Here is a 27816-nt window from a genome sequence, read left to right on the forward strand (position 1 = left end):
GAAATAAATGTTTTAAGACATTCTTGTCTGATTTGGTGGCACAGTGGTTAAGAGCTCAGCTGCTAACCGGAAGGTCGGCAGTTCGAATCCACCAGACACCCCTTGGAAGCCCTGTGGGGGCAGTTCTACTGTGTCCTATAGGGTTGCTAGGAGTCGGAATCAACTTGATGGCAGTGGGTAAATGGGTATGAATTACGTTTTTTAAAGTTTCTTTTTTGTTTTAAAATAAATTGTGATTGATAGTATGGGTGGTTATGTTCTTTCTGGAAGGTTTGGTTTATCCACCAATAAGAATTGTTTACTTTGTGTAGCAAAAAGTTGTGGAAGAGGTATATGAATTTTCATCCCTTAGAAGCTTACAGCCTTCCTGACAAGCAGTACAACAATTAAGATTTTGAAAAGGAAAAGTAGAAGGATGGTATATTAGTCTAAGGTCATAACACAGCAGTGGCCTTTGGTAATTCATTGCTGAATGAAAGGTGTTTATTTCAGTAGGTGTGGAATTTGAGGGGGTCATTGACTTGGAAGTGTCTCGAAAGGCTACATGGAGGAGGAGGAAGAATTTGCTTAAATGGGTTTATTGAGGTAAAGCACTTAGAACAGCGCCTGGCACGTAGTAAGCACTCATTGAAGGTGTTATTGTTGCTGTCATCAGTAGCAGCTGGACCTTGCTGAATAGAAAGATCATAATAAACAGACTTGAATGAGGAGCATATTCCTGCCTGGGTAATGGCATGTACAGAAGTTCTTCATGGTTTGCTATGAATATGTGGCACTTAGGCTGCAATTGTGAGCTGAGGACCAGTTAGGTTCTCTGCTGTTCTTTAATTATGATGGATGAGTGCTGAACACATCACTAATATATATCCTTTAGTTTCATTTTTGATTAATTTAAAATAACTATCTGCTTACTAGCAAATTTTTATAATCTTCATTTAGGTTTCGTTTATTTTTTTAACAGGAGCATCGGAATTTGCCTTTTATGCGTGAGCTTCGGTATCTGTTTGCACTTCTTGTCGGTACAAAAAGGAAATATGTTGATCCATCAAGGGCAGTTGAAATTCTTAAGGATGCTTTCAAATCAAATGACTCTCAGCAGGTAGCTTTGTTGTACTTGTTTATTAATCATTTCGTATTTTATTTAATCTGATTGTTCTTTCAGTGGCGTTTCCAATGATACATGACAATTTAAGATGTGGTTATTCAGCTTTCTTAAAAATAACCTGGAGCCACTTAAAACATTGTTTATTTAGAAGACTTACTTTTAGATTAAGAAAAAAAGGAATAAGGACATTGAAGGTGTTAAGATAAATGAAGTTGTGTGTCTTATTATGGTTGAAATTAGTAATTGAAAACAATAAAATTAAAAATGTTTACAAATGTATAGTTAAAAATCTTCATGAATGTGTATAATCTAACACTGATGTAATAGTATACATGCTTTTGATATGCCTGTTTGTGCTGGTAGATATACACATATGCATACATGTATATATACACACACACATACTTCCTTATAATGTTTATAATGTTGGAAATGACAGCTGTGTAAACGTGAAAAGTTTTTCTCATATTTAAATAGTATATATGTTTTATCTGTTTATATTTCTTCTTAATTACAGAAATTTTCTGAAAGACATGAACTTTTTATTTTCCATTCTTTATGTAATGCTATTATGGTGGCTTTTTATCTATTTCTTAAAAATAATATTGGATATTTTCATATAAAAATAGAAATATCTATAAATGAACCAACATTTTCATCTATAATATGAGAAATCAGAGAAATTAAAGAAGGAAAACAAAAGAGAAAGGAAACACGTAGCGGAGAATAAGAGCGACAGTGTTGGAAAAGATGGCAGTGAAGTTTGTCTTTAATTTTGTTTTTAAGTTCTAATTATATTGCATTGTGGTTAGAGAATGTTGCTCATAATATTTTAACTAATGGAATTTTCTAATTTTTTTTGAAACCTAATACATGATCAGGGAGTTCTGGTGGCACAGTGGTTAAGTACTCAGCTGCTAACCAAAGGGTAGGCGGTTCGAACCCACTAGCTGCTCTGCAGAGGACAGATGTGGCAGTCTGCTTCTGTAAAGATTACATACAGCCTTAGAAGCCCTATGGGGCAGTTCCACTCTGTCCTGTAGGGTCACTATGAGTCAGATTTCGACTCCATAGCAGTGTGTTTGGTTTGCTTTTTAATTCATGATGAGTTTTTATGAATGTTACATTTGTATTATTGTCTCTTAAGGTGTAGTGTTCCTTATAGAACTATGGGATCTACCTGATTATATTGATCTGATATATATGCTTGCTTATTTTTGTCCACTTTACCTCTCTTATCCTGAGAAAACCCATTGCCATCAAGTAGATTCTCAATCATAGCGACCCTATAGGACAGAGTAGAACTGCCCCAGAGGGTTTCCAAGGAGTGGCTGGTGAATTCAAACTGCTGACCTTTTGGTTAGCAGCCAAATGCTTAACCACTGTGCCACCAGACTCCCTTATCCTGAGTGGTGTGTTAAAGACTCTTTATTTTTATTGGTTCAGTATATTTCCTTTTTGGCATCTCCTGTACTTCCTGTTTTATATAGACTATGTTATTTGGTACATAGATATATATAACTTAAAGCTTTCACTGTGAATTGTGACTTTTAGCATTAGTAAGTATCCTGCTTTATCTAATAGCGCAGTCTTAACTCCTGCTGTTTTATTATTTTGAATTCTTTTATTTTTACTCTTTTTGTATTGTTGCATTTTAATTATGTCTTTTGCACGTAGCATACAGTTGGGTTTTAGTTTATAAGTCCATTTTAAAATCTTTTTCATTTGATAGATGAGTGTATTAATTTCCTAGGGCTACAGTAACAAATTACCAGAAAGTAGGTGGCTTGAAACCACAGAAATGTATTCTGTCAGTTTGGCAGGGCTATGCTGTTTCTGAAGACTCTAGGGGAGAATCTGTTTAATGCCTTTTTAACTTTTGGATTTTGAGCAGTCCTTGGCATTGCTTGGCTTTTTGATGCGTCATCCAGTCTTTCTCCATTGTCACATGGCCTTCTTTATGTGTCTATGTATCTCCTCTACTGGTAAGAACACCAGTCATATTGGATTAAGGCCCACCCTGATGACCTTAACTTGATTCACCTGTGAAGACCCTGTTTTCAAATGAGATCACATTTACAGGTACCAGAGGTTAAGACTTCGACATATATTTTTGGCGGACACAATTCAACCCTTAACAGCAAGTTAAACTCATTTACGTTTACTCATAAGACTGATTTCTTTCTTGTGTTATGTCTTCTTACTTTTTCCATGGCTCAGAGTATTTTTTGTCTATAATTTTCTTCTCTCAGTTTTCTGTATTCTCTATTTCTCAAAGTCTGTTTTTTACATCTTGCGCTTCCTATTTTTACTTCGTTTCTCGTCCTTTTCTCTCATATTTTCCATCTACAAATCTTTTTGTTGTTATATGTTCTGGGGTATTGCCTTCACTTTATTTTCCAATTCTTCTGTTAAATGTTTTATTTCAACAGTCATATTTTTATTTTAGGATACTCCTGGTTCTCTTTTTTATTTTTATATCTTTTTCATGGCTTTGTTTATCTTATTTTATTTTTTTTTTAGTATATATACACATACATACATATATACACACACACACTACCTTCTCCAGTGGCCTTAGTATACAATTAAACTTTAAAAATCACTACTGTTCCCTGGTTTATCTTTTCGTTTGGAACTTATTTTTCTTTTTGTTTTACTTGTGTTGAGGCTTTCCACAGATGTCTGGTAATCTTTGGTTATATTTTCATATTTAAAGATGAAGCTGCACAAAGTTTATTAGGAGTTATATATGTAAAAGGAGACAACTAGCTGTTACTCTGTTATCTGCCTCTGAATGTCATAGTGGAAATACCTTTGCTTTGTGTTAGCAGTGTAGACACTAATTAGTTTTCTCATTGTTGATTCTCTTTCTCTAGGGGTCTTTTAGAGTAGAATGCACATCACTTCAGGCTGCAAAGAGTTGATTCTCTCCTCTTCCCCCAAACACTTCAATCTAAAGTACACATTAGTGATATAATAGAATGAATCGATAAGTAAAGTAAGCATCATTATTTTTAAAAAATATGGATTCAAACTTACATTTAGTATTCTTCCTAAATATTCTAAATACAGTCATGTGTCACTTAATGTCCATAATACGTTCTGTAAAATAGGATGTTATGTGATTTGGATGTTGTGCGAACACCAGTCTTGCACGGCATAATGTCCTTTCGGGCAAAGTCTGACCGTATATGTCCGGCGTCCCTTAAGGTTGTACAGTGTTGGGAGGAGGTGGAGCCTGTGACCTCTCCCCCAGCAGGGGAGAGGGAAGGAGGAAAGCTCTCAGAGAAGGAGGAGGAACACCAATAATTGCTGACCATCACCAGAAGCTAGGAGAGAGGCATGGAACGATTCTTTTTCAGAGCCCTTATAAGGAATCAGCACTGCTGGTACACTGATTTCAGACTTCTAGCATCCAGAACTCTGAGAGAATAAATTTATATTGTTTTAAGTCACCCAATTTGTCACACTTTGTTGCAGCACCCTAGGAAACTAATACAATTGCTTAAGAAGACAGAGTAACTTCTTCTAAGAGTATTATGGTAACTAGGAAACCTGTATATTTCTTGCCAGATATAGTCTTGCAAGAAAAGTAAAGTTACAGAAAAGTGTAAAACATTGTTTTAAGATGCTATTTTAGTTTCCTAGAGTGGCTGTAACAAATTGCCACAAAGTGAGTGGCTTAAAACAACGGAAACGTATTCTCTCACAGTTCTGGAGGCCAGAGTCTGAAATCAAGGTGTTGGCATGGCCATACTCCTACAGTGGCTCTAGGGAAAAGTCCTTCCTTGCTTTTTCCAGGTTCTGGTAGTTCCTTGGCTTGTGGCAGCGTAACTCCAATCTCTTCCTCTGTCTTTATATGGCCTTCTCCTCTGGGTGTCTTTTTTGTCTTCTCTTTTTCTGTCTCGTAAGGACAAGTGTGATTGAATTGAGGGCCCACTCTAACCCAGGATGATCTCACCTTGAGATCCTTACCTTAATTACATCTACAAAGACCTTTATTTCAAATGAGATCACAATCTGAGGTTCCAGATGGACATATATTTGTGGGGTGGGGGGGCCCTATTCTAACCACTATAGGTGGTATGGATATTTATAACTGGATTTTCGTGCTGAGTTATTTTTATTTTTTTTAACTTTATGGCTTTGGAGCAATTTACTTAAACTTTCTAGACCTCAGTTTCAACATTTTTAAGATGCATAGTTTAGTCTAGATGCTCTTCAAACTCCTAGCTTGAAAAATGTATGACAGTAAGTTAATTTCATACGTGGGCCTATTTTTATTAGTAAAGACAAATTGCTTATTTTGATTTAATCTGTCTTTGGTTGGGCAGTCTTAGTGGGGCTGATTTATTTATTTTTTCCTGTGTTCTATGTTCCAGCTCACATTATTTGGAAGAATTATGGTAGCTTATATGTGCTACTGTTATCATCTATTCCTGTTTTCCTATGTTAGGGAGCAAGGACCGAAGGAAGGGAAGGTGAAAGATGATGTATGTGTTGGTTCTGTGTAGAAGATCAGTTTGAGGTTCATAGAGCAGTGGTATAATTCTGCTTCACTGAAGACTTGACAGTCGGGGGATCAGTGATTGGTTGGACTCAACCTTTCCAAGTTAACAGATATATTACTTAAAGTGGATGTGGCTTAAAAAGTTGTGTAAGTTGAAGTAAGAAAATAAATTTATTGTCAAAAAGCACTAGTCTTCCTCCTATGAGAGACACCATTAATAATCTTTATAAAACGAAGAACCCTTTGGTAATGAGGGCCCTCCATTTTATAAAGATTCATTACAGAACTCTCTTTGGGGTATAGCTCTTTTTTTTTTTTTTAAATCACATTTGTAAGTTTGAATTTTAATATTATTTTCTTAAACAGAAACGCAGTGACAGTGATGATCAGTATAATGCTTATTTTTCTTAAATATTGATTTCATACTGATTATAAAAATTTCTTGCACGTAATATGAAACGCTTGATATGATAACCATTGTATGGGGGTCAGTAATTATGCATTTAAATGACTGGCTATAGATTTTATATTGTGACATTTAGCTTCTTTATGAGTGGGCACAAATATGAGCAAGCCTTTTTTTTTCTTCCCACAGCAAGACGTGAGTGAGTTTACACACAAATTATTAGATTGGTTAGAAGATGCCTTTCAAATGAAAGCTGAAGAGGAAACGTAAGTTAACATGAAGTTTAATGATGAGATTTTAGAAGGTCGTTTTTTTCCTCTTATATATTCAGTATCAGCTGAAAAATGGAACCAAGACAGACTTATGGGAATCTAAATGTTATCTATGTTATTGACAAGCCATTTGTAATTTGTGACTACAAATGCCGAATAGCTTCAGGTGTTTACTGTAAGATCAGAATCTGTCCAAAAAGATCTAAATAATGAACCCCAGAAGGGTTAATCCACACATGCACAGTTCTTCTCCTTAGATTCAATAATCACTTTCCATGAGGAGGAATAGGTTAATGGTGGAGAAAGAGGCTAGGAGTGTTAATTCTGGCGAAGTTCTTTCGCATGGAAACGTGAGAACAGATACGTAGTTTCTTCTCAACACTCCCTACCTTCTTATTGCCTACCATTTGGGTCTACCCATTAAGACTGGTTATTTAAAATGCCTGGCTGGCCTCTGTAGAGGAAGAAATTAGCACACTTTCAGGGTGATTCCTCCCCCCCACCCCCACCCCCGCCCCCATGAGGCCACTTTCCTAATATGAAGCCTTTGTTCCATTGTGTGCCTTTTTGAAACTCTGGTGGACCATTTAGGCTTTGCTTCCACAGGGCTCTGATATGAGTTGGCAAGGTACAGTAGTTACATTAATGCCTAGAATATAACATACCCAGTACTGAGATTTTCTCCCTTTTTTCTGTTTTTAATTATGCACAGCTTCCTTATCCAATAAAGATCATTATTAATGGTCTGCAATGAGATTAAATGAAGAATGTTCTAATAATGCAATGTTAGCAGCAATGATTGTTCCCAAACTTTCATATTGACCCCCTTTCATTAGCAAATTTCCAAGGAAGACTTAAGTTTCCAAATTACATTCCCTTGAGAAATAAAGTTTAAGTTAAGGTCAAAAATAAAATTCTCTTACAGTCTAACAAAAAGAAAAATCATTTCCAAGTCCTTTAGGTTATTCAGCCTCAGCTGCATATACATCATTTCTGTGCCTGAATAGACTAGGGGTTCTGTAGCTGCAGCTTGCATGTCTTCCATTGTATGGGTATAGATCCTGTAGTACTTCAGAGGTTGAATTTCATCTGCTTTAGTTTTAGAGTTCAGAGGGTTATTAGGACTCGCTGATTAATATTGGCCCCTTTTGAAATACAGAAACAAAAGCAAAAATTCGAACACTTTAGCTGTTTGTCAAAATTATTATTTTTTTCCCAGAACTTAATTCTTAGTGCAGTCCAGAGACAAGGTACTGTTGCTGAAAACTGTAGCAGAAACTCTGGGAAGTATGGTAGAGAAAATTGTCTTGGTTTTAGTTCTGCCAGCATGCCAGTCATAAAGGCCCAGTTGGTTGCAGACAGCAAGCTGTGAACTTTAATTCAGTTGGGAGAAATCTCTCAAGAGATCAGTTATGACACTAAGGCCACAATATCTGAGGAGAAAAGAAAATCATTTTTTTGCAGACTGTCTTCTGTCATAGGATGTGGCATTTGAGAGCTGCTTTGGCAGTGAGTTTTTGCAAAGTGCTTCTTTCCTTTTACCTGAAAGTGGAGGGTCGACCAGAAACACTTTTGAATAGCATGAAGACTACCACAGAATTGTTGTAAGGATTAAGTGAAACACTGACCATCAGTTGCTCTGAGTATTAAACGATGAAGCATATAACACCCTTATCAAGGGACAGAGCAGGCCTTCACTGCTGACGGTCTTAGTTTTGGATGATGTGCGCTCATCTACATAAAAATAGGAAATGAAATATTAAAATTTTATAGAAACGTATTCTGTTTGAGAGTGGATTTCCCCCTTCTCAACAAGTTCAAATAAGTATATTTTGTTCAGACTAAAAGTGTGAGATTTAATTTTACAATGATAATAAAAATAGCAAGCACTTATTGAGTACATACTGTCAAGTACTCTTTGAAGTGTGTTCCATATATAAACTCATCTTAACCCTTAAAACATTCCTAGGAGTTAAATTACTATTATCCTCAGTTTACAGGCGAAGAAATGAAAGCATTAATTTAAGTACCTTGCCCAAGGTGACACTGTAATTAGTAGAGCCCGAGTGCATGACAACCACAAAAACATTATCATTGTATCTTATAGTTTGTTTAATATTTTATATGTTTATTATTTATAAATCAAAAAAACATAGCCACATTTATGTTTTTTTAACATGCTTTAGGGATGAAGAGAAGCCAAAGAACCCGATGGTAGAGTTGTTCTATGGACGATTCCTAGCCGTGGGAGTGCTTGAAGGTATAGTTGCACGTTTACTTTTTATTACAAGTGAAGGAATGTTGTTATCTACTAGCTTCTCTGTCTTGATAGTGACTCAATATTTGTTGAAAGGTTTTAATTTTAATTTGACTTGCTCTGTGTAGTAGTTACTGTTACATTGCTGCTACTGATCGTTTGCATAGACAACACAGAATCGAGTGACTGAAAAGGAGGGTGCAGAATGCATTATCACATGTTAATTGATATTTAGTTAATCTTACCCTGATGGTCTTTCCAGTGAGAAGGCATCTGTTATACTGTGAATTGTTGGAATATAGGGATTTATGGGACAATTGGTGGATCCTTTGCAGGGAATATTGGAGCTTGGTATGGTGGTCACTTTTTTTTGAAGAATTTCAAGTCTATGCATGCTAGCCTCCTGTTAAAAGCTGAACCTACCAACTTAGCATAGTTATGGTAGTGCAGGGTCCCCATTTTTTGAGTGATTATAAAATTCTTTAGACACTAGTTTTCAAAAAGGGTTGTACTCTATCTTTTGAAAAATTGCTTAAGAGTGATATTACTTCATCTACCCTGAATACCTGTTACTTATAATCCGGACTTAATCAGTTTATCTTTGGTTGTCCTAGCAAGGGAAGGGAATTGGGCTCACTACATATACTGCATATAATAATAAGTCCCAAAGCATAAACTTTTGAAAGAAAAAGAATTTTTTTCCAAATTTCTAAATGCATCGACATTTGAAAATTATTTTTCCCAAATCCCCCAAAGTATAAAATTTGGAAAATTGTTTTTCTTTCAGGATCTCGAGTAGTGAATTCCCATGAAGTTTTGTTTGAATATAATTTTTTAGTATGGAATACAGAAGAAGGCAGACATTAACTCAAAATTTATTCAGGCATTTAAAAGATTATATTGAGGTGTCAGTACATTTTTTTTTTGGCCTTAAATGCTAAATATTCATTATTTGAGTGGAATACTTTACATAGTGCATTATGTTCCAATTTGGGATGTCCATATTATACTGGTTTTATTTTAAGTACAGTACTGTATCTGAAGCAGTATCTCTAATAAGGTTGTGACCAGGCACTGTTTATAATACAGTGCATGAATATTTCTACTTATTGTGATTCTTAAAAATGATTGTTATATGAATTCTTAATTTGTCAATGAGTATTAAAGTCTTTGTGCTCAATACCAGTAAGTTACTTCAAAGAGAGTGTGCTATACAAACATGATTTTAATACATTTCCACATGAATGATACGTTTGATTGAGTAAGGATATTTTAGAGCACTTTCTCATCATTTTTGCATATATTTTCCTGTGCTTTATTTTACACCAGTGCTCCTCAGTTAGAGGCAGTTTCACCCCCCATGGAACATCTGGCAATGTCTGAAGACAGTTTTGGTTTTCACAGCTAGGTGGGTAGGAGGTGGTTACTATTGTCATCTGGTGGGGAGAGGCCAGGGCTGCTGCCAAACATTTTGTGATGCGTGGAACAGATACCACAGTGAAGAATTATTTGGAACAAAATGTCAGTAGCGTTGAGGTTGATAAACCTTGTTTTAGACCACTGCTTCCCTGCCTTCTTTGTTTCCAAAAAAAAAATTCCTGCTAAGTTGGTTATTCTATCAGATTATACCATCATTTTTGATGAATTCATCAATTGACTCCCCTAATCCTTATCTCTCTTTTTTTTATTGAAGATTAGCTCACAGTTATCCTCTCCGTTTTAACTCTTGCCATCAGCTTACTATTTCACTGCCCACAAAGATGATCCATTATGTACTCTTGCTTTTCATTTCCTTGACTTCCTCATTGCCATTGACTTTCTCTTCCGTTCTGCTTCAGCTCTCAACTCCTACTGTGATATGCTATCATTGCCATAACTCCACTACCTCTGATAACTCTATTTCCAGTTGTTTGCTGAAGTCCCTGTGTTCTTCAGCTTTTCCAGAACTTCTAGTTCCTTGACACCTTTACTTTGTTCCTCTTAGTCCTTTCCTGTACTTCATTTGCTTCCTTCTTGATCATTGCTTTCACTCTTATAAATCTCTAGAACTCTCTTTCTCCCTTGCTGTTCTGGTATCCTGCCTACCTATTGTCTGATCCTCATTAAACTGTTCATATTTTCTCTGCATGTACTGACTAAATAAATGTTGGAGAAAAGTCACACAAATCAGCCCATTATAATGATCAAGTATCTGTAGTGAAACTAAGCTCCACTGGCCCCAATCCTGTAACCCTGCCCTGCAGTGATACTTGTTTTGTTTAATCACTGTTCTCACTCGCATTTTCTTCAGTAACTCTTTTCATCTTTTCCAGTCATTTCAAATCTAACTTCTTAGTCTCTTCATTCTCTGAGAATGATGTTGGCTCGAACTTCATGAATTTACCATGAAGCTAATGAACCTTAACCATGGATCCTGTTCAGGGCCCTGAACCTAATTTTGTGTTTGTAGTTTAGTATATTATTTCTTAAGAAAGACTTCCTCACATATCTGAGCCTCAGGCTTCACAACCTGGGTCCATCCCTTCTCCACCATATAGTAAAAGAATTATCCAGTTTTACATCAGAAGGCAACATGCAAACCACCACAGTACAACAAACTGACAGATGGGACAGATCTGCTGCAAAAGACCTCTTTATAGTGTTAAAAAGCAAAGATGTCACTTTTATGACTGAGGTGTGCCTGACCCAAGCCAGGGTATTTTCAGTCACCTCACAGGCATGCAAAAGCTGAACAGTGAAAAAAGAAGACCAGGGAGAACTGATACGTTCAAATTGTGGTGTTGACAAAGAATATTGAACTGCCAAAAGAACAAACAAATCTGTCTTGGAGAAAGTACAAGTAAAATGATTCTTAAAAGTGAAGACGGTGAGACTTTGTCTCTCTCACTTTGGACGTGTTATCAAGAGGGACCAATCCCTGGAGGAAGACATCAGAGTCAGTGACAGAGAGACCCTTATTGAGATGGATTGACACAGTGGCTGCACCAGTGGGCTCAAATATAGCTGTGATTGTGAGGATGATGTGTAGTGGGCAACATTTCATTCTGTTATACATAAGGTCACTGTGAGTTGGGGCCAACTCTGTGGCACCTAACAACAGCAATATCAAAAGGTTATTCTTTTTATGTGTTCAGAATGCCATCTCTTTGTGCTTTCACTAGACCTTACTCTGTCCATTATCCTGCTTTTCTTTTGTATCTTAAGCTTCTGCCTCTCCACTGGGTCTTCCTCGTCAATATTAAGACATGGTCTGGTATCTCACATCTTAAAAATAAAAAATTTCTCTCTTCACATACTATTTTCCAGTTAACATTCTAACTTTGCTCCCATTCAGTGTTAAGTATCTTAAAGGGAGGAGTTTGTTTTCACCTGCGTACTTCCCGTTTATTCAGCCCACTCCACTCTAACTTTTGACCCCACACCTCACCTAAAATGGATCTTTCTAAGGTTATTGATTTCCTACATATGGTCAAATCTGTTAGATCCCTTTCAGTTCTCATATTGAACTCCTTATCAACTTTTAATGCTGTTGACTCTACTCTCCTCCTGATCCTCCTTTATGCATTCTTTCCTTGAAAATGCATTTCCCTGGCTTCTGCGGCACCACATTCTCTTGGCTTTTTTCCTGCTGCCCTGGGTACTTCTTAGAAGTCATATTTGTAGTCTCTTCTTGGATCTGACTGTTAAAGATAGGAGATCATTGGTGCTCAGCTTCCTTTTCCTTTGGCCTTCTTCCTTTTCCTGTGTACTAATTTCCTAGGTAATCACATTCACTCCCTTGATTCTTTGCTATCAATAAGCCAGCAGTTCTCCAATTTACATGTTCAGACCAGAAGATTAATCTTAGTTACAGAGTCAGATCCAGCTCTCTTTTCAGTTTTAAATTTCATAAGTCATTTTGAGGTAATGACTGTCACTGCTACCTCAACAGAAAAGAAGAATCTCTGCTCTCCCTCCAGTCATGTTCTTTTCCATATATAAAAACCAATCCAGCTATTCATGCTAGAAATCTGAGTGTCATTCTTGATATCTTCCTTACTCTTCTTTCCCCCATCCTGCCAGCGAGCCAATTAATTGGTTGGTGCCCCCTCATTAGTATATGTATAAGAGTGTGTGTGTGTGTGTAATTTCATCTTTTTTTTTTTTTTTTTTTTGTACATTTTTACCATTAACATTGTAATCCACAGTTCTCTTATTTCCGGATGGATTCTTCAATAATCTTACAATTGTCTACCACCCACTTCACATAAAGGCCATAAGGATATGCCAGAGATATAAATCTGATCCTGTCATTCCTAGGATTTAATTGTTCAAAGACTTTCCATTGTACTCAGGGTACAGGGAAAAAAAATTCTGTGACAGAGACAATATGACCTTGTAGATCTTGACTCCCTGCCTAACTCTCCATTGTTATCCTCCCCTTCCTCCCACAAGCTATATTGTCCTTCCTTACTTCCTCATAATGCCAAGTTCTTTGCACACTTAGAGCCTTTACACATTCTGTTCCGTGGCCAAGAATACTTCACAGCCTCCCTCCCCCACAAACTCTTTGGCCTGGCTAGCTCCCACTCACTGGACAAGTCTCAGTTTAAATGCCACTTTGTCATGGAAATCTTCCCCTCTCTACCTTCCAGCCCCCAAGACTAGGTTAAGTTCCCTTTTTATACCTTCTCATAACCCTTGTCTCATCACACCTTTCCTGACACTTATAATAATTTGTACATAATCACGTGTGCAGTTAATGTATATAATGGCTTTCTTTCAAATGAAGCTGAGAGTTCTGTCAGCTTAGAGATGCTATCTCTTGTTCACTGCAGTATATATTTTCTGTTCAGCACAGTATCTTGTCCTTAGAAGGTGCTTGTTGAAAGAATGAATATATGTACATACATATGTGTGTATATGATTACATACAGACAGACAGACATCTGTGTGTGCAGTTGATATCTTTGGCTGCGTATGAATGTACATGTGTAAACCAACAGAAAATTTACAGTCACTCACACCTCTGTGGAACATAAATCGGTACAGTTTTCAGGTTCAAGAGATAATTCATATCAGCATCTACTTTTAGTAGCTAAAAGGCTATATTGAGATGCATTGATTTAAATTAACATTTCTCCCCCTCCTGTAGGTAAAAAATTTGAAAATACTGAAATGTTTGGCCAGTACCCACTTCAGGTCAATGGGTTCAAAGACCTACATGAGTGCCTAGAAGCTGCTATGATTGAAGGAGAAATTGAGTCTTTACATTCAGAGAATTCAGGAAAATCAGGGCAAGAGGTGAGTTTGGCATCTTAAGTATTTCTTTTTTGCCTCCTCAGGGGCTTTCTTAAAATGTGTAAAGCACAGTTTAAGGCTGTGGTTATACAGCTACCTAATAATTGAAAAGAATGCTCAGAAGAATGTGTTTGGATTTCATTATGGTAATTTAATCATATCCAGAAGTTGTCTCTGGGTGGCACAAATGGTTAAGCACTTGACTATTAGCTGAAGGGTTGGCGATTCAAACCCCAGAAGCACCTTGGGGGACAAGCCTGACTATCTGCTTCTGAAATGTCACAGCCTTGAAAACTCTGTGGTCTGCTCTGCACACATGGGGTCACCAGGAGTCTAAACTGACTTGATGGCAACCAACATCGACGACAAACATATTCAGGACACTTATTCTGCACAGTCAGTATAGTCTGTAATCTATGTTAAATTCTCATTTAAACAATTTACTTCAGAATTTTCTGTTAAAATCCTTCTACCATTTTCTTTAGGACTTTTGAATAGGACATAGTTCTGTCCGAAGTACTTTTTAATTTTTTTTTTAAAGACTTTTCAGTGAAAGTGCCAGCCATTAGCAGCGTGCTTGTTCTGGTGTTAAAGAAGAAAAACATTGATATTAGGGTCAATTTTTATATAGACACACGTTGCATCAAATATTATTGGAATTTGTCCAGGCCTAAATAGGCAATACTACATCCCCTTTACACGTGAAATTGCTGTATGGTTGCATGAAGGGCAAATGGAAGGACTTGCCTTCTCAGGAAAGAAATATTTAAAAAAATACATTAAAAACCTATTTATCTCTACCTGTCTCTGTCACTGTACCCCTCTCTGTCTCTCTACCCATCTCTTAGCTCCATCTGTGTATCCATCCACCAAGGAGTGTTGTTATTATAATATACAGCAAAGGATAGATCATGTGCTTCAGAATCAGCTGTAGTTAAACAATTTCTGCTAATTTGTCTCGATGTAAGCTCCATGCATGAGGGTTGGGATGTTTATCTATGTTACTTACTACTATATCCGTAGTGAATAGTGTGGTAACTGCAAATAGTATTGCATAATGGATATTTATTGAATGAATGAGTGAAATGTCTCTGTTCTTAACAAAAGTTTCTGAGGCCTTTAGCCCTAAAAGGGCACTTAATAAATATTAAGTGAGAATATATCTCTGTTTATCTAAAAAGGGACTGAAGTCTTGTTTCTTTGAGGGTAAATTGCTTGGTTTTATCTGAATTGTAAGGTGTTGTTTTTTGTTTTTGTTTCAAGATATTATTGATCTTTCCTGTTCCTGCTCCATCCTTACTTCCTCCCCTGTCCACACATGCCCAAGCAAAAAAAGGAATAGTATGTAGTAGCATCACTGATTCAGAACGTGTAATGTTAGATTTTTTTTTTTTTTTTTAAGAGAGAATATATTTGCAATAGTTTTTCTTCATCTATTTCAGTGATTCTCAAAAGATGCCTAGGCCCCACGTCAAACCTACCAAATAGAGTCTAGGGTAGCGATAGGGTAAATCAGGCACAAGAGCTCCCAGGAGATTCTGATACAGACATCTAATTAAGAACCTTTCAGTTTAGCTTATTTATTTTGATTGGGGAAGAGATCTCTAAAGCTTGAGACTTCCCCAGGCTCCCACAGTGGCATGAGAAAGCAGATCCCCTCTAAAGGGTGATGGGTTGGGGTGAAGGGAAGAGTAGGGATAGCATTTTTCTTATGCTGTCAGAGTAGCTTATAAGTGAAATAAACTGATTTATTGGTAAATGATTTTTCTCACATATTGTTAACGTTTAAAATTTAACTTACCTTGAATCTGATTCTCATTCTTTATTTTAAAAAATCTAGTTTGTTCTGCATTTTGTTTCTGGCTTCATACTCTGAATGCCCCAAACTGCAATATATAATTTCTCCCTAGGTTTTCTATTTAGCCTAAAGAATAAAATACTTTTTCATCTTCTCTAAATTCAGAAGCTTCTAAGGAGTTTCAATAATAGCACATTTGATTACCTGTGATTCCTGTTACCAATTGCCTGGTTTTTCTGAGGATAGTAGTTTCAATAATAATTCAGCCTGCTTAAAGAGACTGTCACTCCCTAGACTAGAATATCTTACAAAGTTTTAATCACAAATTTACATTACAATTTTATTTCATTATGTCCTTCAGAATAACCATTTTCTTCTTGAGTCTCTAACAACCAATGAGTAACATTTAAGACTATTTCTAAATTGTCACAATATCTTTTGCACTATTATGTATTAAAAATTGTTGATTTTACTCAGACACAGGAGGCTTCTCTTGCTGAAATAGCTGTTGTCAATTAGTATAGGAATATCCTCAGTCTTCAGAGTTGCTCAAGTGAAAGCATTCAATGGCTGTAAGAGTTTAAATTTCTGGAATGACACACCAGAGACAATTGAATAAATACAAAATAACTATATGTGATATAACTACTTAGAAATATTTTTTTAATCATAAATTTTGAATTTTAATTAAATGGTATGCAATTTATAAATTAGATTCTTCAGGAAACTTGGAGATACTTGTTGAGTGCCTGTTAGAGGAAAAAAAATATCAAATAGTCAATACCTTACTTCTTGTGTGGATATTCACTACTAATAATATGTTGTACATTTTTTAGACTATTGCTGTGTACATGTAAATATTGTATGTATCTGTTTATACTGTTCTGAAACTTTCATTTTTCACCAAGCAGTATATTGTGAACATCCTTCCATGTCAGTATACAACTTTACACAATTCTTTTTAAAACTTGCAGGTTATCACATAACCAGTATTTATAAAATTAAATTGATTTAATTCTCCTATGAAGCAACAGCCAGAAAAAGAATGATTTCAAAGAATATCTTTGAAGACCATGTATGAGTGATGTAAGATAATTAGAACTGGAGTCTTTGAGTTACACGGCCAAATTTCCTTTCAGAGTTGTACCAAGTTATGTTAAAGTGCTGGAAGAAATTTTCCCTAAAAAACTAAATGAGAGAAACAATACCTCAATGTACCGTAGTAGATATATGGGGATGTTATACAGGTAATTTATCTTTTAAATTGAAATGGCATATGAATGAAGGCAGTTAGATGAGTAGAATTAACTTTTGAATTGGAATAGAAAGTTTTTGCTTCTAGTGCTTAGTTTACATCCTGGCTTTGTTTAATGTTCTGTGGTGAATTTGAAATCATAGGTGTGGTTCCTCTGTTTTTTCTGCATTCATGTAATCTTACCACAGAATCAAGATATTTTAAACAGTTTAGTAGAAAAACCAGCTATTGAAACCTGTAAAAATGATTGCCTTGTCTCTAGAAACTATTTCTGTTAATAGGTCAGATTTATAGAGTCACTTCTAAATTTACGAGCACTTACTGCTAACCAGAGGTCTGCAGTTCCAGCCACTCCATGGGAGAAAGATGTGGCAGTCTGCTTCTGTAAAGATTTCCAGCCTTGGAAATCCCATGGTGCAGTTCTACTCTGTCCTATAGGGTCGCTATAAGTCAGAATTGACTCCACGGTAGTGGGTTTGGTTTTTGGGTTTTTTTGAATATGGTGCCATTGCTGATTATATAAATTAAGTGCTTTATTCACTTACTGCAGAAACATAATGCTCCTGTAGGTTCATAATATAACACCCCCCCCAAAAAAAAAGTTAATAAAAATGTGTTTAGAGATATGGAGAACCAGAATCACTTTTACCTTTTATGACCTCTGTCCCAATAGCACTGCATACCAGTTAGGTTGCAGAGAAATAAATGTAGTTCAATGGAAAGAAACTTTTTTTGAAGAAAAAAAAAACTTATTTAAAATTCTAGTCATACTACTGTACATGAGTATAGCTTATAATCCTAAAATTACAGAGGAAGACATCCCGAAAATAATTTTTTAAAGTAAATGTAGGGAATGTCTGGTTATCTCCTCTTGTCCCTATCAGTTTTAGAATGAGAAAATAAAATCCTTCCTGTTGTAGTAGGAAAAAACAGATGGAGAAAAATGCATCTACAACAGAGGCATACTACATAACAGTATAACATGAGCATCCTTGGTAAGGTATGAAAGCTATTTCCTGTACTTTTCATGGTATTACAGAGAGTCATTTTATTTATTCTGATCATTATAGTTTCTCCTGAATTAAAGTATGGAACTGTTTAATTTTAATTGCGACAGTTAAATTTATTACAATAAAACATGAAAGTAATAGTTCCTGAAATACACTCACTTGAACATAATTACTGAGTATCATAAAATAGAGAGTAGAGAATATTATCCTAAGGCATTAGAAGTTTTTTTAGTGACATGTAGATATATTTTATTTCTTAATTTTATGTGTAGATTAAAACTGATTTCAAATTTTTTCGCCAGTGCCATGTGAGAACAAAAGAAGTAAGCAAACTTTGCTTCTCAAATTTTAAAACTGAGAGATGTTTCTGATACTAGAACTTTCATAACTTTATCTAATTCATTTTACCTAATGTCTATATAAAACAAATTCCTTAAAACTTAACTTTTGGTAAAAGACAAACTGAATCCAACTCAGGAAATCTCAGCTCAGGTAATGAGCATTTTGTCAGGGAGTAATAGTTGTGAATAACCATTTAATTTTATTGCTGTTATTTAGAGAAAAGTAGCATTCAAAATCTAGTCAAGTTCTGTTTGCCAGGTGTGCATCATTCCTGCTTTTCTGAATGTTTGTGTTTAAACCTGAGTACTCTTAGCATATTGATAGATGTGTGGGTATCTTTTGTGACATTTGAAAATATCACATACATATATTAGGCAGCACTTTCTTTTTATAGTCACATTGCAGAGCATATAATAAGCACATAAAAAATATTTGTTCAGTGATTTTTTTACTTCTTTGTTGATTACAAGTTAATTTTCGTTTCTCTTTAAAGAATGTGTTTATGTAAAACTTGAAGCTGTTATATGAAAATCATTCTTTTTTGAATTTTTGTTGAATTTTTTGCCTAACTGAATAGTTGCCTGTGTGTGTGGGTTGGGGGTGGGTGTGGGCGGTGAAGGAATACACCTATGCTTATCGTCCTGCTTTGGCTCACAGCAATGAGACATTTAACTATGTAAGGTTAGTCCTTTAAAAGATTTTAACTATACTTACCACAAATATAAATTTTATATTAGTGATCTTTTTCTTAAATTAGTCTGAATTTCAGCTGGAAAATAAAATTTAAAACAAAATATCAGAGTTTATATTTTTGGTTTTTAGCATGAGAGTTGTGGTCATTTCACGCTACAAAAATATTTTTTTCCTTTGAGTGCTACATCTTGCAGATTACTTTGTCACAGACATTTGACAGTGTGGTTGACTGCATTAAGTTCCATTTCTAGGAGTAATATTGACAGAATATTGAAGCAGCCAGAAGACAGAGACTATGAAGCCATGATTTTTACCACTGTCTTTTTCTTTGCATTAGAAATTTTAATCGAAAGCATTATCATGGAGGGACAGGTGTTAGAAGAATTTTCTCTTTCCTGATTGTTATCTCCATTCTGGGAATTTCCAAAAGATGTGAAAGATTTTTAGGGAGAAGTCGAGTTTTAACTAAATTGTGTAGCCAGTCAGCTGTTTGTCTTGTCACCATTGTGGTGGTGCACATAAAAATGTGAGCACCAACATTCTGTACCTAAAATTGCAGTAGAGAAAACAGGAAAGGGATAGATATTAAGGGTTTTTTGTTGTTCTTTCAGCATTGGTTTACCGAACTGCCACCTGTGTTAACATTTGAATTGTCAAGATTTGAATTTAATCAGGCACTGGGAAGACCAGAGAAAATTCACAACAAATTAGAATTTCCCCAAGTTTTATATCTGGACAGGTATGGTTTGGCATACAGTATGACTTAGTTTTATAACAATTTAGTAAAAACATGAAGAATTATTGTGTTTAAATGAAAATATTGCATAATTTTCTTAGAGTTAACATCTGCTTTTTCCATAACATACCTAATACCATTTTTCAGGGGCAATAGAGTTCTCTTTGTATTAGAAAAGTATAGTTACTGGGAAAAATGTTGTGAGGAAATTAAAAAACAAGATTATTTCAACAGTCTGTAAATTTCTTTTAGAATTAATAAATATAGTATTTTGTATTGTTTGTCTAACATTTTGTTGTAAAATTCTAAATGAAATGATGCCGAGACTTAATATTGTATCTACTTCCAAGATACTTAGAAATGTTAATGACTGCTGTTTTCCTTTTTCTGGATAGATACATGCACAGAAACAGAGAAATAACAAGAATTAAGAGAGAAGAGATCAAGAGACTTAAAGATTACCTCACAGTATTACAACAAAGACTAGAAAGGTATTTTAACTTCTATGAAATTATAACTACAGGAAATCATATATTTAGTGACTGTCTAAACCTTTAATTTTAAATTTGTTTTGAGTGATATGTAATTCTAGGAGTAAATAGTTCTACATTGATACTTCACTTAAATAAATTAGTTTTGAATTTTGTTAGGCATTAAAAATAACCACAGTTGGCTGTGGAAGATTATTTTAGTGTTTAAAATTAAGTAACAGATCATGTTCTTTAATTGTTAACCAGTAATATTCATGGTGCTGGAAGTACCATATTTTTACGCAGGTAACACGCACCTTCTACGTTTGTTTGCCAACCATGCCCTCCCCCTGCGAGGTATTTTCCTCAGCACACTATGTTATTTTTTTTTACAGCAACATGTAAAAAAATTGGCATAGAGGCACTTAAAGAAATACCTCATGGGGGAGGGTGCGGTTGGCAAACAAATGTAGAAGGCGCACATTATTTGTGTGAAAATAGGGTGGATATAAAGTTAAGCTAACCTAATATTGAGATAACTTCTTGCATAAGACTAAATATCACTCTTGAAATTTCTATTAAAACAAATGATGACTGAACTCCTTAACACACTGTACACAACTCAAATACCTGTCAGGGTTTCACAAAAGCTTTATAAAGGAGTTAAAGGGGGCCAGATATAAGATAGTGGATGGGGGGTACGGAGCCTGGAGAGCACATCCCTGTGTAGGAGGTAGTAGCTGCCATCCAGCACCAGTGAAATGGTGCCAGGCATGAATATGATCTCACTGTTGCCTGGAGCTTTTGATTGTTTCCAAAAGAAGCCAGTATCCAGATTGTCAAACGTTCTTCAGGTCAGAAGAAGTCTAAAGGTTTAAATGTGTTCTGAGGGATCCCTGTTTGCAGCCTGCAATCTAGTCTGTATTCCCTTATGTTTGTATTAATTTGAAAATCAGTAGCCTAAAACTTTTTATACAAAAGCTATCCATCATCTTACTTTAGCAATTTTTATACTTAAAAGTTTTGGTGATCGTATTGAGAAGTAATGAGAGGTAAAAGGTAGAGGTTGATGAAAATTAGCATCTTGATCATAAGATCAGATGACAGATCTAAAAATAAAAACAGTTCAGGAGAAGAGTATTGTCAGTTATTATCTTCCTATTGAGCTACAACTTAGAACAGCCTTTAAAAATTATAACAGTATATACACACATTCAGTCTTAATTAGCTTTGGTTTTCTTCCTTTGCAGAGCATTTAATTTACTTGAAAACAAGATCAATTTAATTGTTGAGGAAGACTTGTTGAAGTATTTTCATCATGTTTTATAACAATTATTGAAAAAAATAAATGTGCTATATATACAAATAAAAGCATTCATACATTTTATGGTTAACAGATACTTAAGCTATGGTTCGGGTCCTAAACGATTCCCCTTGGTAGATGTTCTACAGTATGCATTGGAATTTGCCTCCAGTAAACCTGTTTGCACTTCTCCTGTTGATGATATTGACGCTAGTTCCCCACCTAGTGGTTCCATACCATCACAGACATTACCAAGGTAAGTTTTCTTGATGCAAGAGACAGATGTGTTACCTGTATTATATAATAATGTAATTGATTGCCTTTAAAGAAGATCTTATAATGTTTTGATTTATTTTAATGAACTTAAAAAGATTCACTGAAATTGCATGTCTTCTAGATTTTTTTTCTTATTTGTTCAGTAGTTTTTACTGTGTGGGTTGAAATTTTCATCATTTTTTTTCTGTTCAGAATTATACTTTATTTTTGGAGTATAGTTATATAAGTTTCAACCTTTTATGATACGTGAAAATAATACTGTTAAATTAGAATTTGTTTCTGTAATTAAGCTGGTATTAGCAAGGGTGGTCTTTATAATTTCAGTGTACATGAGATTTGGCTCTTTAAAAAAAAAAGGCATTTCTACTGTAAAGCCATAATTTCAATCTTACAATAATGTAGTCCTTGTATATTAAGAATCTTAAAGGATATGAGATCAGTACACATATTTCTTTTAAAGATCTTTTCTTTTGAATTTATAAACTAATATAATGCCATATATTTGGCACAAGCTTGGTCTAGAGCTTAAGTTTAGAAAGTTTAATAATAAATATTCTATTTTTTTTTTTTTAAATACAGCACAGCAGAACCACAGGGAGCTCCTTCTTCAGAACTGCCAGGCACATCACCTGCAATTACTGCCATTTCATCAAGATCAATAATACACAAACCATTCACGCAGTCTCGGATACCTCCAGATCTGCCCATGCATCCAGCACCAAGGCACATAACAGAAGAGGAACTTTCTGTGCTAGAAGGCTGTCTACATCGCTGGAGGACAGAAATAGAAAATGACACCAGAGGTAGGAAGCTTTTCACAGTGTAGCTGCTGTCACCTCAAGTGTATATGTGTAATAGTGTTAAAACTGAGAAAAGAAATCGCCTCTAGATTTCATATTTAAGTACTATAAAATCTTTTCTTTTTTTTTTTTTTTTCCCCTAGAAAGAGTTTTATATAAGATAATCTAGTCTGGCTCCCCACTTTTATAGTCTTAATGTCAGGTTCAAAGAGGTTGAAAGATTTTCCAGGATTACTTAGCTGATTAATGACTTAGCAGGTGGCCTGAGTTCTAGTTTAGTGCTCTAAATTTATAACAAACTCATATTTACAGGTGCTCCATTGGGGAGCTATCTTATAGCGTCAAAGTTTGTACATATCAGTTACGTACTTCCCCTGATGTTTGCACAATGAAGAAGTTTAAATAATTAAAAAAAAGTTTCTTTAGGCTTAAGAATTAGAAGTGTGAATTTTAAGTTTTAACCTGCTTTTACAGAGATTTCCAAATATGATCTCTGAACCCAATGCCAGTCTGTAACAGAGTTTTAATTGGCATGCAACAGAATAAGAAAAAATAAAAACAATGATCTGTGTGGGATGTGTGGTGTGTGTGTGTGTGTGTGTGTGCGTGCACATGCACACATGCATGTGTTTTGATGTTAAGTTTCCGTCAATCCTTTCTTGGAAGGAATGCACCTTTATTCTGAAATTATAGTATCTTCCTCCTGCTTTCTGTTGTTAATTTTTTAAAATAAACTGATACAAATATTTTATGGTAGATTTTACTATTTTTCCTTCCTTGTCAAAATATAATACCCCATTATCATCACCCAGTTTTATCCTAATTTTATTGATCTATGAAAAATGAAAAATCTAGGAACTACTGTTGTATACTACAAGGTTGAAATTAGATTGAATGATAAGTTTAGATGACCCACTTGACTTTTTATAGAGATTCAGCATATAAGTAAAGAGCAGTCCTAATTTAATAGGGTTAATAGGATGTAATAGTGACTATTTAACAATTCGCATTAGTAGCTGAAAAGATTTTCCTTAATATATTTCATATATAAGAGAATTTCTTATGTTTGAATTCATTCAAGAAACATTCATTAAGCACATGGTGTTTACCGAACACTGCGCTAGATACTGGAAAATATTCTGCTTAGTGTGGCAGATCGTGATTGTTTTTGTAGGATTACATTAGAAGGGTAGAAGATAGGAAGTTTTTAACACCCTATTTTTTTCCCTAAGTTGGAAAATCACAATTAAAAAAAAAAAAATGATACCCAACACAGTGTTTTTCCACTACTATATTTTGGTATTTGTGAGGAAAGTTAAAAGTAATTTATTTTGTAAAATAAAGTACCAAAGTTTGTAGCTGGTTTTTAAAAATAAATTAAAGCACATTCACTTTGAAAATATCACCCTCAATCCTTGAATTCCAGTGTTTGTACTTTGTGGAATGAGAAAAGTGGTAAAATTACATATAGTCTATCTCTGTTAATACTTGTTTGCTTTTGTGGAAGCATATGGAAACTGTGAAGTCATCTGCTTTGCCGGAGGAAAAGGTTGAGAACCACCAATACATACATTATTTTTGTTTTTGTTTTTTTTATCAGATACTTTTTAAAAGATAACTAAAGAACAAGAATTTATCATATTTTTAAGGATTTCTAAATATGAAGACTCACTTCCTCCATTACTGTACTTGAATTAAATAACCATTGCTCAATATTAGGATATGGTTTTAATACTGAGCTGTCGTAGTTTTACAGTTTTCTCAATGTGATTTGCCATGCAGTAGGTAGTTATTCATTTTTTTTCCCTACTTGTTTTTTTAAAACTTAGTCTCAAATGTATGCCTTTGGGTATTGTGTTTAATATTTCAATATTTAATATTTGAAATTTTAGATTATTTTATTCTTCTTGAAGTTCTCTTCCTTTGGATTTTTCTGTGAAAACAAGTGATAAAGGTAGTTTGAACCAAGGTATGGCTTGAGGGAGGAAATAACTTGAAATGTTTTTTGGAAAAAACTGACAAATATGGGTCATTGACGAGAGGTGAGAGAGAGAAATCAGGGATAATTGTGATTCCTGTGTTGATAGCATGAGAAAATAATAAATAAATAGAATGCACTTTGGAAAAAAGGCAAGCTGGTAGACTAGCACATCCCTTCCTCAGGAGAGGAAATAGAAATATATTTAGCTCACTTTTGGCCATTTTAAGTTTGAGGAGCTTGAGGGACGTTCATGTGATAAAAGTTTTAGGTATATAATACTATGAAACAGGAAAGAAGGTTTTCCTTGGTGTATTTGTTTTCTCTCTTTCATCCCTGCTAATATTAGCTATTAGCATTGTTTTTTAAACTATAGTATTCCAAAGTATGGTTATACTGTAATTTAATTAATTTCTATATTGATAATTCTTTGCAAATAATGTTGGGTTTCTAAGTACATACTTATACACTTCTGTGAGTAGGATACATTTGTCTCTGTAATTTTGTAGTTTGATCAGAGTAGAAATTCGTGTAATGGAATTGCCATAATTTTATTTCAATTGGGGATTATACTGGATTTTTATTCAATTGTGTATACCGTATTTTTATGCAAATAACGCTCACCTTCTACGTTTGTTTGCCAACCATGCCTTCCCCCTGAAAAATATTTTCATTAAGTGTACCATGCTAATGTGTTTTACAGCAACTTGTAAAACAATTAATGTAGCGGCGCTTATGAAAATACCTCACAAGAGGAGGGCGCAGTGGGCAAACAAATGTAGAAATTGTGCGTTGTTTGCCTAAAAATATGGTATATACAGGGTATGTGGTGAAGTTATTTTGTTTCACTCTAAAATTCTGTTTTATAGCAATATATAAAGGAGGGATCTAGCTTTAATTTTCATTGAAACTTTTATAGATTTGATCCAGTTTCATTTTTATTGGCTTCGTACATTTTCCATATGAGTTATATTTTATTTTATATTTTAATTATGCATTTGTAGTTTATCTTCTGTTAAGGATAACTATACGTTATACAAATTCTAAATAGTAATTTTTTAGAAACAGTTTCAGGAGATTTTTCTCACTCTAACATCTTGTTAGGAAAACCTGTAGTTCCTACTTTAAGTCTCAGTAGAAACATACTTGATATTAATCATTAAATGACACACTATATCCTTAGATTTGCAGGAAAGCATAGCCAGAATCCACCGAACAGTTGACCTAATGTACTCTGACAAGTCTATGATCCAAGTAAGTGAAATTTCTCCCTTACATATTTGGCTATAAAATTGCTGATCTTAAAGTTGCCACATTAAAATATTTCCCCCATTCAATTGTGTTCTCATACTATACTTACTGCCTACACTTCTTTTTATTATTTTACAATACAATTTATTCAATTTTTTTGCAAAGGCTTAATATTAAAAAATTCCTTTGGGAGAATATATATGGTTGTTTAAGGATGTTAAGACAGTGAGAGAAAAATTTAGATAGAGCTCAGTTACATTTTAACTTCTGGTATACATTATATAAGTTATTTTGTTAAACTCAACCATCGAATTATAACTGTGAAGATTTAGACAAATCATGTGCTGTTTGTAATACTGGTCATCGTAAGTTCTTTGTTGGGCTAATAAATAACCTAAATAGGTAAACAAATACTACGTATACAACAAATACTTCTTCAGATTTTTGAAAATCATTCTTTTATCTATACCCCTACCTGCTTTATGTATCTTTAGCTTATTTAACATCCCTCTTTTTTCTTATTTATATTTCATAGATTTTGTTTTTGACAAATTTTAATCCCACCCAGTTTTCTGTTGTTAAACAATATGTTGTTCCAATAATATCCTCCAAATGATTAGTTTGTGGGTTCATGGAATGTGGTGTAATGGACTGCCTAACTGAAATTTAACTCTTCTTTTTTCACATTTAGGTCCCTTATCGCTTACATGCGGTTTTAGTTCATGAAGGCCAAGCGAATGCAGGGCATTACTGGGCATACATTTTTGATCATCGTGAAAACAGGTGGATGAAGTACAATGACATTGCAGTGACAAAATCATCGTGGGAAGAGCTAGTGAGGGACTCATTTGGTGGTTATAGAAATGCCAGTGCATACTGTTTAATGTACATAAATGATAAGGCACAATTCTTAATACAAGGTAAGAGTATGAAATTTACAGGTTGTGCATAGGTTTTTAAATAAGTAGCCCTTTGATGTCATTCTGGTCTGTGGTATGAATATGTAAGTAATTCACTCAGAGGGTGATGGATATGATTAGGAAGTGCTTGCTGTTGGGTTATTGCACGGGAGAATGCTGAAATTGAGAGAGAACGCCATCAAGGCTGAGAATGGAATTTATTTTGTATTCAGCATTAACTGTTACATGTACGTTTGACCTTATTTTTCTTTGCTAAAAACCCTTAATGACTATATCCACTTATTAATTCATATTTAAACTTTTTAGCCTCTATTTTCTGCCCCCTGGCTCTATCTCCAGATTCATATACCACCATTCTCCATCTCGAACTTTACATACTGCACTGATACTTGATCTTCTTGCTGATTTTGCTTACACCATAGTGTTCTACACATTTATATCTCTGTGTTTATTTGCTATTTTTTTTCTCTTTTCTTTTTTTGTCAATGATATTCTTATTTCTTTCTTCCTTTACCTATTTCCTGCTCATCCGTTGAGACTCAATTCAGGTGTCAGCTCTTCTGCAAAGTTTTTCTTGATCTGCCAGGAAGTATCCCATTTTGTGCTCTCATAGCATACCTCTATCAGGCATTTATTGTTTTGTGTTGGCATTCAGTGTTGACTTGTCTTTCCCACTTCACTATGATCTGCCCAAAGCCAGGGACCATGTCATATCATGCCTTCAAATCTTTATTTCTGATATTTTAATATGGGTGTTCCATCTAGGAAACGGTTAAGGTTTGTTGAAACTGATAAAATTAAATTTCCTTTTGTATTTAAGCATTCAGAAAAACTAGCTGGGCAGTCCATTTATGACTGAAAAAGTAAAGTTTTTTGCATGCGTGTATGTGTGGTAGAGGTTGAGTAACTTTTAAATACTATTCACATATGTTCTGAAAAAAACTTGCTGTATATGATTAGTTTTCATAATCAAATATTTATTTTTATGCTATACTTAACTGCTTCAGATTAAAAAAATAATTTGTTTTATTTCAAGAGTAATAAGTATGAGGTATTTATTCTAACTTTGTGAAGAGTTCTACTTCATGAGTAATGAGACATCTGTTATATATTTATAGTAGCAAAGGTAGTACTATTGCAGTGTTTTGAGT

At 34.6% G+C, this 27816-nt stretch overlaps 1 protein-coding gene across 6 annotated transcripts in view; it reads left to right on the forward strand.

The window, feature by feature from the left end:
- USP25 (ubiquitin specific peptidase 25) overlaps positions 1 to 27816 on the forward strand; it is a 157148-nt gene that overhangs the window by 87645 nt on the left and 41687 nt on the right. For 5 of the 6 annotated variants that reach the window (XM_023726642.1, XM_012554132.2, XM_004371346.2 and 2 more), the window contains 10 exons: positions 962 to 1099; positions 6214 to 6290; positions 8483 to 8556; positions 13688 to 13836; positions 19543 to 19670; positions 20063 to 20158; positions 21535 to 21696; positions 22296 to 22519; positions 25678 to 25748; positions 26437 to 26665. In XM_023726642.1, coding sequence (XP_023582410.1) covers positions 962 to 1099; positions 6214 to 6290; positions 8483 to 8556; positions 13688 to 13836; positions 19543 to 19670; positions 20063 to 20158; positions 21535 to 21696; positions 22296 to 22519; positions 25678 to 25748; positions 26437 to 26665 — 1348 coding nt within the window. Of the gene's footprint in view, positions 1 to 961; positions 1100 to 6213; positions 6291 to 8482; positions 8557 to 13687; positions 13837 to 15207; positions 16879 to 19542; positions 19671 to 20062; positions 20159 to 21534; positions 21697 to 22295; positions 22520 to 25677; positions 25749 to 26436; positions 26666 to 27816 lie in introns of those variants that run through there. The other variant, XM_023726645.1, reaches the window with a different exon arrangement.

This window comes from Trichechus manatus, unplaced genomic scaffold (assembly GCF_000243295.1).
Source record: "Trichechus manatus latirostris isolate Lorelei unplaced genomic scaffold, TriManLat1.0 scaffold00012, whole genome shotgun sequence".
NCBI classification, from domain to species: Eukaryota; Metazoa; Chordata; class Mammalia; order Sirenia; family Trichechidae; genus Trichechus; species Trichechus manatus.